This window comes from Condylura cristata, unplaced genomic scaffold, assembly GCF_000260355.1.
Source record: "Condylura cristata isolate star-nosed mole 26May11 unplaced genomic scaffold, ConCri1.0 scaffold00035, whole genome shotgun sequence".
Taxonomy (NCBI): Eukaryota; Metazoa; Chordata; class Mammalia; order Eulipotyphla; family Talpidae; genus Condylura; species Condylura cristata.
The window spans coordinates 14613609-14631676 of record NW_004567136.1 but is presented as its reverse complement, the minus strand read 5'-3'; the positions used below and the strand labels follow the sequence as shown (position 1 = coordinate 14631676).

Below are 18068 nucleotides of genomic sequence, written 5' to 3'. Positions count from 1 at the left end.
ACCTTGGACCGCTTGGAGAGGTGGATGAGAAACTTTTCATACTGTTCAATCGCAAAGATGAGATTCGGGATTGGCTTGGTTTCCCGGAGAACTCTGGCCTACAGGAAGACAGAAAAGGGAGGGCACGCGCTCTGCATGCAGCCCTCTGAGCCAGCCTGCAGCCAAGTGTTGCGAGAGCAGAAAGCCAGTGCGTGCTTCTGTCTGGACGGCTGAGGGCTGGCGGCGGAAACCTGGCTGTCTCCTTTTTTTTAAGATTTTCTGCACATAGAAAAGGGGTACAGGCCAGAGGTGCAGGGGCGGTGAGAGCACTCACCCGAGACAGAATGGGGAGCAGGATAAGCCGACTGAGAAGCACACTGCTGAGGGGAGCAGCGGGTCAGGGGAGGTCTGCTGCGCCATGTGCGTCAGTGCCGGGGCAGGGATCGGACTCACGCTGTAGCGGCTTTAGCTCAGTGCTGCGCTCTAGCCCGCTGCGCCCCCAGGGAGGCCCTATCTCGTACTTTTAAAAGTTGCGCCCTCTGCACAGGGCAGTGCTGTGCCCCGGCGCGTGGCCCGCAGGGCCAGGGATGGCTGCAGCGCCTCCCAGTATCTCTCACGCATAGACAGTGTACCTGCGCTTTACACACACCAACGGCGGCGTTCTCATGTGAAGAAACAGCAGCTCAACACTCGGACCTGCATTCCCTTGTGTCTGTACAGCACCCTGTGGGTGCGCCCCGGGGCCCCCCTGTGCACCGGCCTCAGTGGCCTCCACACCCTGAAGGCCAAGTGGCCACGAGGCAGGAGCCCGCGTAGGTGCACACGCGCCACCACGCTGAGAACTGGGGCCTCGGCACGCAACGATGGCCGCGGACGGCCCGGGCCAGCTGTGCTGGGGCACCGGCTCCTGAGCCCCACCGCTGACCCGTCGTGAGCAGCCCGCGCACCCTCCTCCTGGTGCCTCCTGGCGGACGTCTGTCTTGGTCTCAGTGAGACAGAACCCACAGGACGAACAGCGGGCCCGCTGGACACGACCCCAGCCATTCGCCTGCGTCTTCACCGAGGGCACGGCTGGCCCATTTCAGCACAGGTGTCCTTCGCCCCAAAAGCAAGCAGACCCCAAGGCTAGCACCGCCTCCCAGCTCTGGACCACTACCCAGCCCCGAGTCTCCTCAGCTGCGCCTATCGGGACAGGCCCCACCATATGCAGTCTCCTTTTTCTTCTTTGGTGGCTGGCTTCTTTCTCTCACTAGAATGTTCCCGCTCATGGCAGCCCCACAGCATGGCCAAGGGCAGCAGCTTACCATGGCTGTGGCAACAGCAGCGCTCTCCTTTGCCTTCTCCCCTGTGTACTTGAGGCTCCCGTTCTTGTTCTAAGGGAATATTAAAAACATTCTACATTCCTGCCAACTTTTCCTACAGAGCTTGCCGGCCCTGGGGCTTTTCCAGGAAGTGAGGACAGGAGAACACGGGGCTCTCAGCAGGACCACGTCTAGGTGGGCAGGGCCATCCAGCACTAAGTGCTAGAAGATGGGAGGGAGGAGCATTGTGATGCTCCAAGTCCTCCGGGGTTTTGTCCTGAAGACTGAGTCTGGCCTTGGACCTAGCATGTGGCAGCGACCGGACAGGCCTGGCCAGGTGCAGGCCTGTGTTCCAGTGGGAACGGGTGAGGCGGCAATAAGGAGTAGGGGACCCTGGAGGGTAGGCAGCTGGCAGTTCCAGAGGAGGAAGTTGGGGGGGCTGTCCACGGTGTCTAATGCCATGGGCTCACCGACAGGATTGGGGGGGGGGTCACTGGAGCCAGGGCTCCCCTGTGCTGTAGCCGGGGAACAAAGGCTCCTGCAGAAAGGAAAGAACCAAAGAGGACCAAGAAGCCCTGGATTTTGATAAGGCAGCAGAGAATCAAAACCCGCGTCAGGGAGACTGAAGCGGAAGACCGCTCTGTGGGCGGCACATGCGCTGAAGCACTACCTGCTGGCCGCCAGAGTCCCCTGCCGTCCAGCAGCAAAACATCGCGCCCCAGAGAACGAGAGACAGACCTGAGCGGGAAGGCTGGCCCTGGGCCCACGTGGGCAGGGCACACTCTGGAGGGCACAAGGCAGCGAGTCTGAAGGGACTGTCGCTAAGAAAATGACCTTGAACCCTGGAAAGACTAGTCTGACAGAACAGCACCACGAGAGAACGCATGAGCACGAGGGTGAGGAAGCGTGTCTGTCGGTGTCATCAAAGAGACTAAGCCGACGAGACTAGGCCACAGGATGGCCAGGCAGAGAGTGGAAGCTCGGTCCTGACGCAGCTCACAAGACTGGCCCAAAGGCAAGGCGACACTGCCAGCAGCAGATACTGTCTTCGCTAGGCCCACCCACAGGGCATTCCGCCAGCCGATTCTCAAGGGGTGTAGGGTGCCCCTCAACACACAGACGCCAACAGGAGGCTACTCCCGTGCAAGGCAGAGGGAACAAGAGGGGCATCGTGGCCCAAGCAGACAGGACACCCCCAACTTAACAAGTGGTTCTCGCAGCTTGACCGGGACTGGTCTGTTCGTGGGTGAATCCTGACTCTTCAGAAAGCAGAGCCCTGCGCTTGACCAGCAGTGGGTGAGTAGCCACGATGGGGACCGAGGCAGGTCTCCCACCACTGACATCGTCAGATGTTTAAGTCGGTGGTTTTAACTGGACTAACTTTTCCACTTGAAGACATCTGGCAATTTTAGAGGTATTTTGGGTTGTCAAACTCGGGGGGCTGGTACTGGCATCTGGCAGGGTCAAGGCCAGGGACAGAGATAAATACCCTGATCTGTACAGGACGGCCCCAAATGGCAAAGCCAAGGCCGAGGAACCCCGCTTTGAGCGAACAGTAGAGCGTTGCAAGAATCCAGTGGCAGCTGAAAACCGGAGGCACCAGCAACTTCCCCAAGCCCCTGGTGGACCTATTCGTTTTCTCTCTTAGAAGGGAAGAAAAGGTATCTGGGCAAGTGACAGAAAAGGGCCACGGGCCTCCCCCACCAGAGCGCGCTGCTGCTCCCAATAGCGCTGGTGGGGCCGCCCTTCCGGGCTCACCGGCTCACACGTCCATGGCGCCTCCCCTAGCCGCCCAGAGGCAAAGCAGGCGGGCTGAGGCACCGCCACCCCCCACCCCCACAGCGAGCCGCCAGCCATCTTCTCTACGCTGCTCGGGGCTGGCGAAGCCTTGGTTCACACGAGCATCCTGCACCCGTCATTTTACCCAGAGAGCTATTTTCCTCTGAGTCACTTACCTGTACGTAAGAAATGAACGAATAGCACAGAGGCGTCAGATGGGAACCCGACAGCTTCACCTGCGCAGGAGAGAAGCCAATGCAGCTGCGGGGTCGCGGCCCCGCTCCCACACTCCCAGGAAGGGCGCTCGCCACTCACCAGCTTCTCCATGTTTTTCGGGACCCCGCCAAAGCTGTGACAGGCCTGCAAATACTGACAGAGACGCAGAGTCAGGGCCCCGTCCTCACCCGAATCGGCTCAGGGAGCTGCGGGGAGTGGCCGCCGACTGGGCACGGGAGCGCGTGTCCGCTGCTCCTCAGGGTCTGGGCTCCTCCTCCGAGCACTGAGCACACAGGCAGCAGTGGGGGCTTCTCTCGGATTTGCTCAGCTCGTGCTTTAAAAACCCTCGGGGCCGACCGTCCCTGCACGTGGAAGGCCAGGAGCGGTGCGATCTCTCTTTTGAAAATGTCAATGAAGAGCAGAGGCTCCGAGGAGGCCCGCGGCCCGGTGCCCAGGCCAGGGGCACCGCTCACCACGCTCCGGGGGGCAGCCTGTGCTTTCCTGAGCATTTCATGAGCCCTTGGGAGCAGAAATAAGCCAGCTAGTTCCTGTCACCTGAATGTCTGAGAATGAAAATACTGCAAGTGCAAGGTGAGTTTTCAACAGCAGGTTAAGGTGTGCCTTACATGAACTCCTCCCCACTGCGTACCGACCTCCAAGCCATCAACAAAAGAAGGGAAGTCGGTGACAGGTCGGCTGTAAGCAGCCTAGCATTCTGCATATCTGGAACAAGACCACAGCCCACAGCTCCAGCGTGGGTCAGTCTCAGAAGGCTTCAAAGACAGACGCTCAAGCTGCACGTGGGCGCCCACGCCAGGAAAGGGGGCTCCCGGGCTGTGGGGACGCGGCCACTCGCAGACCAGCCAGAACAGCCATGGCTTGGGAAAGGGGATACACGCGTGGGGCATCCTGCGGGCTGCTGCCTGCCTGGCCCGCCTGCCCGTCCCTGCCCCTGGGCGGTGGAGGGCAACGACCTCGGGACACTCACGTATCTGACGAGGGCAGTCAGCGTGGTGTACATTTTGCACAAGGCCTTTAACAAGGTGTCCACGCAGCTGCCCGACGGCAAGGCGGTCTGCACCAGCTCGTGGAAAAATGTCAGCAGCGTCCCCAGCTGCATGATGATGGCCTTCCCCAGGAGTGGGTCCGTAGGTGCAGAGGACGATGCTGCCGAGGGGAGGGAGGTCAGCAGAGACCAGCTGGGCTCAGCCGCTGGCTAAAGAGCAGCCGGTTTACGAGTCACACCACTTTCTACTTCCAGCACGTCTGAATCTAGCTCAAGGATGAACGCTGACCCGGGGGCCCCTTCCGTGCAGACCTGGCTGACCACCATCCCAGGAGCCCCATGCTGAACTCCTTTTACCTGACAGGACTTGTCCCTTAAGCCTGCTGATTAGCCAGTCCACTTCTTCTAGGACCTTCTCAGCCTGACTCAGAACAAGCAACTGTGGAAAAAAAGAACGCCTGGCGTGGCTCGCTGCACACAGCTGCCAGGTGCGTGACCCAGGACTGAGGCCACCTGTGGGCAGTGCCGAGCCTGAGGAAACGAGCTGCTACAATTTACTCTACACAAGAACTACCGTGGGGGTGCCACAGCCCGTTCGTGTCCGAGGAGCCACACTTACGCAGACGGCGGGGGCAGCTGTTTTCACAGTCACCATTGCAAAGTGGTCTGTCTTCTCCACCTCTATGTCCTGGGTGGGGAGGAGGCGGGAGCTGTGAGCACAGCGGGCTGCCCCACCCCAGCCGGCCGGGACCAGCCCCCGCGCAGTACCTCATCGATGTCGCCCAGGTGCCCGTGGATGTCCTGGGCCAGGTCGCGCAGCAGGGCGACGGGGCTCTTGTACTGAGCATGGAGGCTGAAGAGCAGGCCCAGCAGACCCTTGCAAAAGGGGGCGTCTTCTGGGAGGGGGAGGAAAGAGAGTTCCGAGTTCTGCTTAGTCCTTTTGGGGACGCAGATGGCCCTGGCACCCTGCTGCAGACAGGCCGCCAGGCGGCCCCCGCATTGCGCCCCTCTCTAGCGCCCAAGGGAGACTCCCCACTATCAGTCACTCTCCCTGCTCAACCTGCACCCACAAAGAGAAACAGAAGAGGACGGGCACCACACACAGTGCCTCACGTGCGCCCCAGGATGCAGCATCCCGAGGGCCGGCTGCACCAGCTCAGTCTGCACAGCGCCTGGCACATGTGGCCCTTCACCACTGCGAAGCGCACACCCTGTGGCTTCCTGTGTTTCCCCTTCCGCTTACAAGAACACCCCTGGGTGCTGGGCTTGCCTAGTAAGACAGTGCTGCTTTGAGAACTCGTCCATTGTCCCTGCCGGGCGCAGGGCTGAAGACCACAGGCCTGCTCCATCTCAGTCGCCAGATGCAGCCAACGTTCTGCAGGCAGGCGACAGCGGCAGACACCTCTACCCACAGTGACTCGGGGCCCAGCTGGTCACTCCCTCACCTGCACCATGTTCTGGCCCTGTTTAACTTTTCCCTGACCAAGCCAGTGGATGATGATTAAAGAATGTTTCTTCTTAAACGTTCTTTGATGCAGAGTTAGAAAGCCCAAAAGGAAACACAGCAGCCACTTACCTCGGCTGTTTTCCTTGAAGATCTTTGATGTCCATGATAACATCTGCACAAACTAGGGGGGTTCAGATGTCAGAAGGGGGACCAGGAGGCCGGAATGAGCGGCACCACACAGAGAGCCCAACCCTCAGACTGACCACCAGCCAAAACGTGCCTAGCTCTAAGCGGTTATCAGAAATAAGAATTCTGGGAACTTTTCTCATAACGTGGCGTGTAACTTCATTCTCAATGTCCCACAGGTCCTGGGGCCAGGGTCAGGGCTTCCCCTAGCTTCCTCTGCACGTCCCACCATGTCTAGGGCTAAAGCTCCTCTTTCTCCCTTCTCAGGCCCCACTCAGAATCTCCGCAGCCAGGCATCTGCAAGGCCCCAAGCTAATGGAGAGAAGAGCCAGAAGCCGACCACACAGACAGAAATTGGGAGCCAGAGACCAGGGAAAGCCTGAAAGGGGGTGGAGAGGAGCAAAGGAGAGCAGGCAAGCCCCAGTCTGCACCGGTAGCTGGAGGCTGGAGGTTGCGGAGAACAGGCACAAAGGCGCTGCACGCTGAGGCACATGGGCAGGGGCCTGGCCGGAACGCGGTCTCTGGGCCACGCTGCGAGCTCTGTGGACTGACACAGGCTCTGCCAACAGCGAGAAATGTGCGAGGGGGTGAGAGCCAGCTTCTGTGCGAAGAAGGCGATGGCTGGGAGCAAGATCTGTACCGACACTGCTTGGGCAGGAAAACAGCTGATTTACTTGTGGGGGAGAAGGGGCAGGGGGAGACATGGGTAGGAGTTAACCATTTACTGTCCATCTTTTGTCATTCCTGGTTTTAAAATCATGGGACTTTATTACACATTTTAAAATCAAAAGACTGCACTGCCCAAGGGAGGATGCTGGGACCTGAGGGTGGATTTAAGCAGCCAGGTTGGATATAAAACGGGACATGTGGGCTTTGGTGGGGGGGCTCTTGGCCTCTTGGCTTTCTGCCAGGCCTCAGCGTGCTATTGGGGTTCCAAGTCAGCTCTCAGCGTGCTATAGGGGTTCACCAATCTATCCTTCTCTCTCTTTCCCTCAGTCATTCATGTTCCTTTCTCCTGTAAATAACCCATTGTTAACCTTTTTGCGTGCATCTGCTTGAATCTTATAAATCCCTTCAAGTGCACGGGTGAGGAGCCACAGTCAGGCAGCCCAATGGCAGGGAGGGACACTGAAATGAAGTTAAAATGTTCTCTTCCATCTACTCGTCTTTCCGAATGCGTCTACTCCCCTCAGGCCCCCCCAGCCAAACCCTCTGCTGCCGCGCCTTCCTGCTCTGCACGCCTGGAGCAGAGCAGCGGGGAGAGGATGGAGCGGTCTGGACCTGGGCTGGGGTGAGCAAAAGGGGCGTCTTTGGGATGCTGGAACCCTGACTGCAAGAAAGCCAGGTCTGTTTCCAGCAGTGAAACAGGCTCCCCAAATTTCCCCAGGACAGGTCTCGCTGATGCTGGGGCTCATGCCCGGAGCTGGCAGCGCACCCTGCCCTGTGGCGCCTGTGCGGCCCTGGGCTCTCCAGGGTGCCCGTTCTCCGCTCTCGGGAAACACGGATGGCCGTGGAGGCGGCCTCTTTGTGCCGTGTCCACTCCCACGTGGGGGCGCAACACGCTACATGAACAAGCCCGTGTCTGCACGAGCGAGTCTGACACTGCAGGCACGCCGGCTTACGGACTCCCCTAACCTGGTGCCAGCTGCCTTCGTGATAACACCGTCATCTTAGAAAACAGGAAAGTGAGGAATAACAAATTAAAAAGCTGGATAGCACCAAAGAGAACAGGACGTTTCCCTAAGAGCACACTGTGTGCCCTGGCAGGGCCCGCAAAAGCAGCATACTGGCCCCCGCGCCGCATCTAACTGCCACAGCCTGCGGCGCGGGGCCAGTTCAGGGCACCGTCGATGTCCCCCCACGCCGACACACTTCACCCACGCGCGCTCCGTGTCTCCCAGGCGTACTGTACCTGAGGCGAGGAAGGCTCCAGCAGCCTGGACAGGCTGGAAAGAACGCTGACAAGCAGGAGGGCTTCTTTGCTGTTAAAGTCTTCTTCCTGGCCGCTAAGCAAGTTCGACAGGGACCTCTGAGGAAACAGAACCGTCAACAGACACAGTCCTATTGGAGAGAGATGTTCTTTAAGGCCAGACAGCCAGAATCTCAAGCTACAAGAATTCCATGACGGCACAATCAGAAAATAAGCCAGGGCTGAACTCGTGTCACCCCCACCTTCAACCACAAGCTGAGCACCCTGGAAAACGAAGGCGTCCTTCTCCTGCACCCCGGCCAAGGCGCTCGGAGAGCGGTCACAGCGCCGGGAGCCCGCCACTCTTCCCCACTGCGGCCTGAGCTCAGAGCAGGTCTCCGCCTCTCGTGCCCCGCACTTCCCACACCAGTAACACTCCAGCCGCAGAGTGGGAACTGAAAACTTTCTATTCAGTAAAGAAGCCCTGTAACAAAAGACCTACTGTGACAACTATCGGTTAAAAACTCCTAGGGTTCATGTCAAACGTCCCCACCGACGGTGTGCTAGTCCAAGTCAAATCGCACCACGGACACGGCACGGAAGCGCACGTGCTGCCCCCGGGGCCTTCCTGGCTGCCTCCGAGGCAGGGGTGCCGCGGTGCGACTCACCCCCCCCATGCTGTACCCCATCTATGAGCTGTGCTGGGACCACGCTCCCATCCTGTCGCTCACTGTGTTCTGTCACCAGCTGTGCCCGCTGATGGTCCCTGGGCACGGACCGGGCCGGCCCACGGCTTCCCACGCTTCTCACCTGAAACTGGCGGATCTGGAACGCAGCTCTCTGTGTGACGTCCACCTCCGCCTCTTCTGCCTCTGCCTCTGTGACATCTAGGAGAGCAGAGAACTCTATCTTCTTTGGAATGGACTGACGCCTTGCTTTATAACAGCTAAAGTTTTACAAAGCCCAGAAAGCCTCGCGGCGGATTTCCCCATGTCCCTAGCGTTCTGTGACGGCTTAATGCCACATTCCGTTTTCCCGCCACCGTCTGAGACTGAGCGTGGCCCGGGATGCGCCAACCCTGAGCCCACTAGGTGTCACTCCTCAGCAACGTTAGGACAGTGCTCAGGCGGCCCCTGGCAGGCTCCCAAACAGAATGAAGAAGTCCATTAAGAGAAACCCAGATCGAGCCCATTTATCGAAATCGAAGTGCCCACCCAGAGCCCTGAGAAAGTGCTGGGTCTTGGGCTGACAGAACTGCTGCACGGCACTGAAGACCCTCTGCAGACCCTCCAGGCACAGCAGCGAGAGGCTCTTCCCTTTCTCCTTCTTGCTGGACTCCTCCACGGCAGTGGGGACGGAAGTGTATCTCCACAGCAAGACCCTGGGGAGGCGGGGCAAGCACACGTTCAGCGCACTCCCGGCAGCGCAGGCCACGGCCTGCCCACCTCCCACTCGCGCGACCACCCCCCTAGGGCAGCGCCACTGCCCCACGTCTGTGCTCCCTGGCGTCTTGGCCCCTCCTCCCCGTTTTCTAAGCAACCACTGCTCGCATCCCTGTCGCCGTGCTCTACTCCTGACGAGAGGCTGGCTTCGGTGCCCTGGCACCTGCCTTTGAGGTTCGCCTCAGAAGCGCTGCTGCGCGCCAGGGCGTGCCCACTCACTGCTGGGCTGTGCTCCCCGAGGGACGTGCCCGCCTGTGCTTTCACCCACCGGCCCCTCCACTTTCAGGGTCTCCAGAGCCTGCTCTTACAGATGGAGGTCCCGCCCGCAGACCTTCACACGGCTTCTGCTTTCATTCTTTCGGGTAGGGGTAACCGCTGGTGGCGTGCGCTTCAGCTTTCAGACACCACCCAAACTCTTCCAAAGCGGCTGCGCCACCCTGCAGGCCCCCCGGCCCAGCACACGGACGGCGGCGCGCCGGTATGCCCGGGCCTCACGCCGGCGGCACTCCTGGGAGTTCAGAGCTGCTCTGTGACTGTAACTGGCATTTACCTAGTGAGCACAGGGACCATCTTTTTGTTTCCTCACTGTCCATCTATTTTCTCTGGCAGTCTGTTGAAGTATTTTACACACTCACTCACTGGCTGTTCTCTTGCTAACGAGCTCTGGTTTGTGCACGCTGGCTCCTCGTCCTCCAGCAGACGTGCACTGTGCACACAGCACAGCTTGTCTTCCAATTTCCTCAGAAGCGTCTTTCAAAGAGCAATTGAAATAAGATCACAAAAGTTTTTCTTTGTTTCCTTCTATAGGTTTTACACTTATGCCTCTGATCTTCAAGTTAATCTGCGGTACTTGAAAACGCACAGACTACCTGCATTGCTCCTTCCTGGCTATCAGTTTCTGCTGCCAGCAGCTGGAAGCTGTGAGGGGCATAAATGTCTCCAGTCCTGTCTTCCAGAGAACAGCTTAGTCGCCACGTAGTGCCCGCCCCTCTTCACTTCTGCTGACAGTTCATGTGACTGACACCCACCTCACAGCAGAACGCACTTCTCCTGAGGTTCCACAAGCAGTGGGACAGGTTGCTGAGGCTGCACGTGACTTACCGGGTGATGCCACAGAGGTACTGAAAGACCTTCTCTGGGTTCTGGCCGTCGGGGCCGCTCACTCGCCCTGTCTCCGTCAGCTGCTGTACCTTCTGCAGAGCCACGCTCACCACGTAGCGCAGGAACTCAGCGCTGGACCTCAGGACGGACAGGCTCTCTTCATGACTTTGGACGCTGTCCCTAGAGAGGAGAGAGCTAACCTCCTGCTACGGCCACCGGCAAGCGGGCTCCAGGCAGTCCGCAGTGGCCCCTGCCTCCTGCTGGTTCCCCCAGTCTCTTCCTTCTCCCTCCTCAACCCCTTCCCTGTGATAAGGTATAAAGGTCAGGCTTAGTTTGTTGAGGTCTAGCTTGTTTTTTTAATTCCAGACTTTTCTCCCCTTTTTAACTATTACTGTGCTCACGCCACTTGGGAGATTTTCTCACACCACCTTGCAGAAATTCACTCCTATCTTTTCAGTTTCCTGTCACTGCTGAATTTCCCTTTATTAATTCAAGATGCCTCTTTAAAGTGTCTCTGTATGACTGTCCGGCTTTTATCTCAAGAAAGCCACAAGCCTCTGGATTGCCTCCTGCTGTGGACCCAGAACTGCTCATCTAAACCACCACCAGTGCCCAGCACTCTAGTCGCACCTACCTGAAGAGAGCGGTGAGAAGATCGGACACGAATTTCAGGGACAAAAAACTATCATTTGTTTTGCTGGCAGTTTTGATTTTGCCTTTACCAGTTTTCTCATTAAGGATGTCGGAGACTTTTTTGTAACACATAAATAGATTCAAAACCGCTTCACATTTACTCTTGCTGCGTACAAGGAAAGAGATCAAGGAGGACAGAACTCAGAAGAGTGCAGTGACTCGCACACAGCAGACAGTAACAAGGAGCTCGCACTGCCTCGCCAGACGTCCCATGCAGATGTTACAAATGAACAAGGCAACCCAGGTCACACCCATCTCCCTGGGTTATTGACACCAGCCCGTGCAGAACATGAAAAACCAATACAAACAGCTGTCAACATCTACTAAAATCAGCCAAGAACCCCGAATAAACGGAGGCCTGCACACCGGACAAGATCCGCATGCGCTTTCACACAGCAGAAGCCATCGCCTCGGATGTCCATGGGGTCGCAGTCTTGGTCTGGACAGTTAGCGTCACTCGGCACCAAAATCCACACAGATACAAGGCAAATTTATCAAACTGGAAGGAGAATGACAGCAAGACCTCACCTGAAATTACTAATGGAGAAATTATATTCTATCAGGACCTCACACATGCCCATCACAAGAGAAGCACAGATACTATTTTTGACGCCAGCAGCAGAACTCTGAGAAAAGTCTGCGGATTTGTCCTAGGAGACACAAGATGAAAACAAACGCGCCACTGACACCTGCAGTCTGCAGCCTGACTGCCGGCTGGCAATCACGCTGCCAGGCAGTGGATTACCAGTTCGAAGTCCTCGAGTTCACTCTTGATCATTCGAGCAGTGATCGACTCCAGAATGTCGTCTAAGTCCTGGTAGAATCCCTCGTCCTCCTCCTCCTCCTCGTGCCGCAGGGGCATCACCCTGCTCTTGTACCAGGCCAGGCAGTGCTGCACACAGCACAGCAGGTGGTCCTGTAGAAGGAAAAGGCCGCAGGTTTCCCTGAGAGCTCAGGGCTCAGCCGTGAAGCCACACCGCCACAAGCTGGCCTCGTCCGCGGGGCTGAGCCAAGCTGCTCACTGGCAGCAGAAATCAAGTCAATCAAGTCAGCTGACGAAACCAGAAAAAGACAGGAACCTTGTTGGTGGCGCAGGGGTTAAGTCACACCCTGCGAAGCTACTGGCAGCCACTTCAGTCTGAGTCCCTCCTTGGCCAGGAAGGGACCCCAGGGCACAGCAGACCCCTCCTCCTCCCTGCTGCTCCCCTCAGCAGTGGGTTTCAGTGGATCTGGCTGCTCCCCACTCTGGTGGAGCCTCTCATCCCCTGCACCTCTGGCCTATACCCCATTTCTTGTATTCGTAGATAAATAAATCCTAAAAACAAACAAACAAACAAAAAACCCTAACGAGGGGAGATTTAAGAGCAAAAACTCATGAGGAATACCAGAAAGAGCACCTCAGTGGGAAGAGTATCTCCTCCCGGAGCTCAGCCTTATCAACACAGATTACGTTTTACTCCACAGGAGGGAGGTCTCACCAGGGGCTCCTGCAGACAGATCTGATCTCCCTGGGCGAGCACACAGGCTTCCAACCTGAGAGGCGGCAGCACGTCGGGCGCCGGTTCATAGAAGTGCCGTAGCTGCAGGGAGGGAAGAAGCAGTGTGGCTCATGGAAGCCTTTGCCTCCTCGAGCTGGGACGCCAGCACCTTTCCTGCCTAAGGCCGACTTGATGTGACGAGTGAGTACTGTGTATGCTGGAGAAAAGCATCACCTTAGATTAAAGAAGCTTAATCAGCTCACTAGGAGAAATGAGGTTCACACACTAGCACATCACAGTCAACCTCCTGAAAACCAGAGCACAAGGAGAACATCTGGAAATCAACAAGAGAAATATGACAGAAATAACGAAGACCAAAGGCAGAAACAGTTACTTGCCTTGAGAAACAAAAGAAACCAAGAAGACACTGGATGGCAGATTCAAAGCACTGACAAAAAAAACGTAAGAATTCAAAATCCAGTGAAATCATCTTCGAAATAAATGGAGGCCAACAAATACGCCCAGACTGATGGAAATGGAGACCTGTGCGTGCACACGAAGTGCCCCGGGAAGGGCTGGAGGAAACCATCCAGGTGACAAACTGCGCCCACAGAAACGAGAGTGCTGGCAACGGCAGGCGTCGGCACGCACGGAGGGGTGTGCGTCTGTCTGTATGCTTTACCCCTCTGCATCGCAGTGAGAGATGGACACTTGTTTAAAACAAAATTTACCAGTCCGCCCTGGTGGCGCAGCGGGTTAAAGCACAGCACTAAGAAGCTAAAGCCACTTCCGCATGGGTTCGATCCCCGCCTGCCCCGGAGGTGACCACATGGCGTGGCAGACCTCTCCTGACCCACCCGCTGCTCCCCTCAGCAGTGTACTTCATCAGTCGGCTTGTTCTGCTCCCCACTCTGTCTCTGGTGAAGCCTGTCACCGCCCCTGAGCCTCTGGCCTGTACCCCAGCCCTGTATGCACAAATAAAATCTTTAAAAAAAAAACAAACAAAATTTACCACTTTTTATACAGAAACTTGCTGGGGGCTCCTCCCTGGTGGCACAGCACTAAGCAGCTACCCACAGCTACTGCACAAGGTCGAGCCCCGGCCAGGCAGATGACCCACAGGGCGCGGCAGACCTCCCCTGACCCGCCGCTGCTCCCCTCAAAAGTGGACTTCTCAGTCAGCCTGTCCGGCTCCCCTCTCTGTCCCTGGTGAATCCTCTCACCGCCCCTGCACCTCTGGCCTCTACCCCAGTTCTATATGCACAAATAAATAAGTCTTAAAAATAAAAAAGAAAACTTGCTGGGATTTAAAATATACATAAGGTTTATGGAACAGCACAAAGGCAGAGGGAATCACAGTGGGGTGCAAAGTTCCTACGTTTTACTGGACGTAAATCTTATAAATCTTAACCTATTAAAATGCATATTACAGTTCTTAAAGCAAATATTGAAAAGACCAAAAGGAAGGAAGGCTAAAGTCCTGGAAGGAATTAAGAGAGCACACGACAAGCACCTGTACACAGACGGAGAACAGGAAATGAAATGGAATACAGGATAAAGCAAGGGCGCAGGGGCCGCCGCGTCCCCACGGGCATCGCTCCCGTCAGAGGGCCGCACAGGACGCAGCCAGGCAGGCGCTGCTTCCGTTTTCGGTTTCTGCTGGCTCGAGCGGCAGCGCGTCTGTGTTCCGGCAGCGTACACGGGGCCGCGCTGGCTGTGCTGGCCAGCGGCCAACAGCGAGTGGTGCGCGGTCTCACATGTCCTGACCTGCATCTCCCTCGTGACTGAGTCTGCGCAGGTCTATCTGACGTTTACGTGTCTTTAAGAGAAACACTACGGCTATCGCTCAAGCCCTCTGCCCACCTGTTGACCAGGCTCTTTCTATATCCTGAACATTAATCCCCCACTGGAGATGCGATTTGTAGTTTCCCATCCCACGCTGGCTTTCCCAACCTGTCGATAGTGTTCTGTGAATGCACAAAGGTCTGTAATTATGGTAAGTCCAGTTTAACTCTTTCTTCTTTTCTTGCTCTATGCTTTCTAGTGGCACACTCAAGAAATCAGTGCCAAATCCAACGTGGTGAAGCTGCCCCTTATTTCGTCTTCTACAACTTATGAGTTTCTTAGCTCTTGTGATTAGGCCTCTGGGCCACACTGAGTTCAGCTGTAGGTCAGGGTTCGGCTTCACCTTTCTGCACGAGGACGTCAGTGTCCCTGACATTTATTAACACCGCTCTGCTTTTTAGTGACGTGCCGCCACCTACATCCCTGTTAACGTCCAACCAGTGAGTTAACATCCTTGCTAACTCGTGAAGTGAAGGGCGCTGCCCTGCCCCGTACCCTCTGCAGGCGGCTGTCCACGCGCGCTCAGCACCCAGGGCGCTGCCGGGCCTGCGAGAGGGACCTCTGCACTCGCCTCCTCGCTCTGCCACTTATTGTGACGACCGTGGTAGAGCAAACACTACATTTTCAGTCTAAGCTGTACACCTTTAAAATGGCCAGTTTCTTATTTCACGGGGTTTCATGAGGAATAAATGTGGTCACCATGTAGAAACTCATAGGACACTCGGCCTTCTCTAAGTGTTACCCATTAAGGCTAACTTTTGTTAGCCCTCAAGTACACAGCAGCATCTTGAATTATCTCGATCTATATAAAAAAGATTCAAATACCGTGGCTGAAATAGTTAGCTGGTAAAGGAGTGAAGTGCTGATACACGCTGCAGTATGGACGGGCCTTCGAAACAGGTCAAGGCAAAGAAGTCAGGCACAGAAGAGCCACGCTTATGTGAGACGCCATTTACACAGCACAACACGGAAGCGGGGCAGCAGGTAGATGTGCGGGCGTTTAGAACTGGGGGGTAGAAGGGGGGTGGGAAAATTGGGAGGCGGCAGGTTAAGGGTGCAGTTTCTTCTGAGTTGATGAAATGTGTTCCCATTGCAGTGATGATGGCAAATTCCTGTGAACATACTACAAGCCAGCCGAGTGGGTCACCTTCCCTCCCACCCCCACGCCATGGCCTGCTGTCTTGGCCCGTGAGGGGAAAATCTGACCACACGGGGGCAGCAAAGCATCGCGTGCAGCCTCCTTGGCAAGGCCAGTGTGGTCCTGGGCTTTCTTCAGGGGCAGAGCGCCCAGAGGGTGACCACAGATATCCTTGCACAGGGGCTACAGACACCTCTGGATGTGGACTGTGAGCTGGGGGATGACTGCAACATGGCGGGAAGAGGAGTGGCGAGGCAGTAAGACAAACCATTCGCTCCCAAGCACATTCACAACATACTAATCGGAATTATTTTGCATTTCACCAAGTTTGGAAAATGTTAATCACCTTTTAATCTCTCATTATCTATATAATATTTTACCTGTGAGAGCAGGGTTTGCATGACTGAATTAGCCAGCTGAGAATTTCTTCGAAGGACATCATAGAACCCCTAAGAATTAAACAGAGATCAAATAAGCTCTATCAAAGTTAACTGTGATTTGGAAATCTTTCTTTTTTAAAGATTATCTTTATTTATGTATACAAAAACAGGTGCAGGCCAGAGGTGCAGGGGGTGAGCGGACGCCCCAAGGACAGAGTGGGGTGCAGGGCAGGTGGACTGACGAAAACACACTGCTGGGGGGGGGGGACAGCAAGGGGCTGCTGCGCCCTGGGGGCTATGCTGGCCAGGGACTGACCTCAGGTCACAGTGGCTAGAGACAGCTTGATAGCACTGAGAATTTAACCCTACATCCCCAGGGAGGCCGATTTGGACCATCTTAATTTTAAAATACCCACTGTCTCTATCTATTTTCAGTTCCTTGAAAAAGTGAATTTGTTAGAAGAAGAAACAATTTAGAAAGCTCCAGTTACCTTGATCACTGAGCACTGCATTATAGTGAGAACTGCATTATGAAGTTTGTGCTCTCAAACTGGCAGCAAAGGTCACTGCTGGCTTTGGGGCACTGGGCTGTCCACAGCAGGGTATCCAAGCCCTCATTCTTTTCTTTTCATCGGCACTGGCAGCTTCCTCCCTGTTTAGGACTTGATGGTCGTGTTCCCAGTGCCTCAGAAGTGCCTCCTGGCCCTAGCTGCCTTCATGAGAATGACTATTACTTCTTCCATCCCAAACGTCCCAATCTTTGTTAAAAACTGCTCAGGGTAAAATCCCGGGAGAGGTCCTCCCTGGTGGTGCAGCGGGTTACAGCACAACACTGAGAAGCTAAACCCACTGTAGCATGAGTTCAATCCCCACCCCGGAGGTGACCTCATGGCATGGCAGGCCTCTCCTGACCCGCCCGCTGCTCCCCTCAGCAGTGTGCTTCATCTATCTGCCTGTTCTGCTCCCCGCTCTGTCTCTGGTGAAGCCTCTCGCCACCCCTGAGCCTCTGGCCTGTACCCCAGTTCTGTATGCACAAATAAATCTTGAAAAAAAAAAAAAAAAGAATAAAATATTTAAACCAACTTCTGGAGAACTGGGGTAAGACACTGGGGGAAAGGGCTTCCCTGCCATGTTTGAAATAAACTGCCTGCGATTTCCTGCCCAGGGGGAGCGAGGAAGGAGCCGGGTTTCCTGTTATAGCAGGAGAGATTTTCCTACAGCGAAGTCACCTTGTGTGGAGGCAGCGCTCCTGGCGTGACACAAGCTATGCGACGGCTATCGTCTGACAGATTCCAGGTAGCTCGGGAAAAGCTTTGAAAAATCAGACTTTCCATGCTAACTTATGTTATGACCTCCTTTTTTTGTATAATCGTAATATCAAAATATTCTGAGAAACTTTCAGCTTACAATTGGATTACCTCAGCAGCATAAGGCCTGCCTGCCCTGACAAGCAAGCACTGCACCAGGGTGAGAAATTCCTCTGAAGTCAAAAGTGACTTAACAACTGGCTGATCAATAAAAGCAAAAGGGCTGTTTCTGCAAAGTCTCTCACTGCTGGATGGAGGAAAACCCAAATCTTATCATTCTACTATCTCACCTAGCCTCCTATTCAGCTTCTAAAGAATTACTCAAACTCCTACTATCTGGTCCTTAGATGTGGAAATTCATCCAGGTTGCCTGTTTTAGAGCTAGTCAAGTTTTTTACCTGCTACACTTCAAAGCAATCCACAAAAGTCTTTCTGGCTATTCTTTCAGGATTCTACTATCTAGTCTCTAGATAAGGAAATTCACCTATGTCTCCTATTTAGAGCAAATTAAGCTTTCTACTGTCTGGACCTCAAGGAAACTCACTTAAAACCTTTTAGCAAGTTTCTTCAAAGAACTTTTCCGAAACTTGATTAGCAAGAAATTTCCTCCTCCTCCTGCCTCCCAAGATGTCTCAGGTAGAAAAACCATCAAATAATAGATAAGGTTTAAAGGACTTTATTCTTATCTATCTTCACTATAGTAATATTAGTCTTAAACTTTGAGCACCTATGTACCTGTTGTTTAACCTTGATTTTAGAATGTTATAATCTTCAAGTAAAGGTCAAAGGACCCCAGACCATTCTTAGAAAAAAGGTGATTGTGATCTCAGCCCCTTTTGTATGCTAATGCCATCCCCCTGC

General features: G+C 55.1%; 1 protein-coding gene across 5 annotated transcripts in view; it reads right to left on the bottom strand.

Annotated features, from left to right (window-relative positions):
• FANCI (Fanconi anemia, complementation group I) overlaps positions 1–18068 on the bottom strand; it is a 41879-nt gene that overhangs the window by 936 nt on the left and 22875 nt on the right. For 2 of the 5 annotated variants that reach the window (XM_012732737.1, XM_012732738.1), the window contains exons 18-35: positions 15901–15969; positions 12538–12639; positions 11805–11975; positions 11588–11709; positions 11001–11165; positions 10367–10561; positions 9038–9204; positions 8634–8710; positions 7827–7943; positions 5858–5909; positions 5050–5177; positions 4901–4969; positions 4639–4720; positions 4264–4442; positions 3375–3428; positions 3236–3295; positions 1284–1352; positions 3–98 (exon numbers count right to left, since the gene is read on the bottom strand). In XM_012732737.1, the coding sequence (XP_012588191.1) occupies positions 3–98; positions 1284–1352; positions 3236–3295; positions 3375–3428; positions 4264–4442; positions 4639–4720; positions 4901–4969; positions 5050–5177; positions 5858–5909; positions 7827–7943; positions 8634–8710; positions 9038–9204; positions 10367–10561; positions 11001–11165; positions 11588–11709; positions 11805–11975; positions 12538–12639; positions 15901–15969 (1974 nt within the window). The remainder of the gene's footprint in view (positions 1–2; positions 99–1283; positions 1353–3235; positions 3296–3374; positions 3429–4263; positions 4443–4638; positions 4721–4900; positions 4970–5049; positions 5178–5857; positions 5910–7826; positions 7944–8633; positions 8711–9037; positions 9205–10366; positions 10562–11000; positions 11166–11587; positions 11710–11804; positions 11976–12537; positions 12640–15900; positions 15970–18068) is intronic. The other 3 variants (XM_012732739.1, XM_012732740.1, XM_012732741.1) reach the window with 3 other exon arrangements.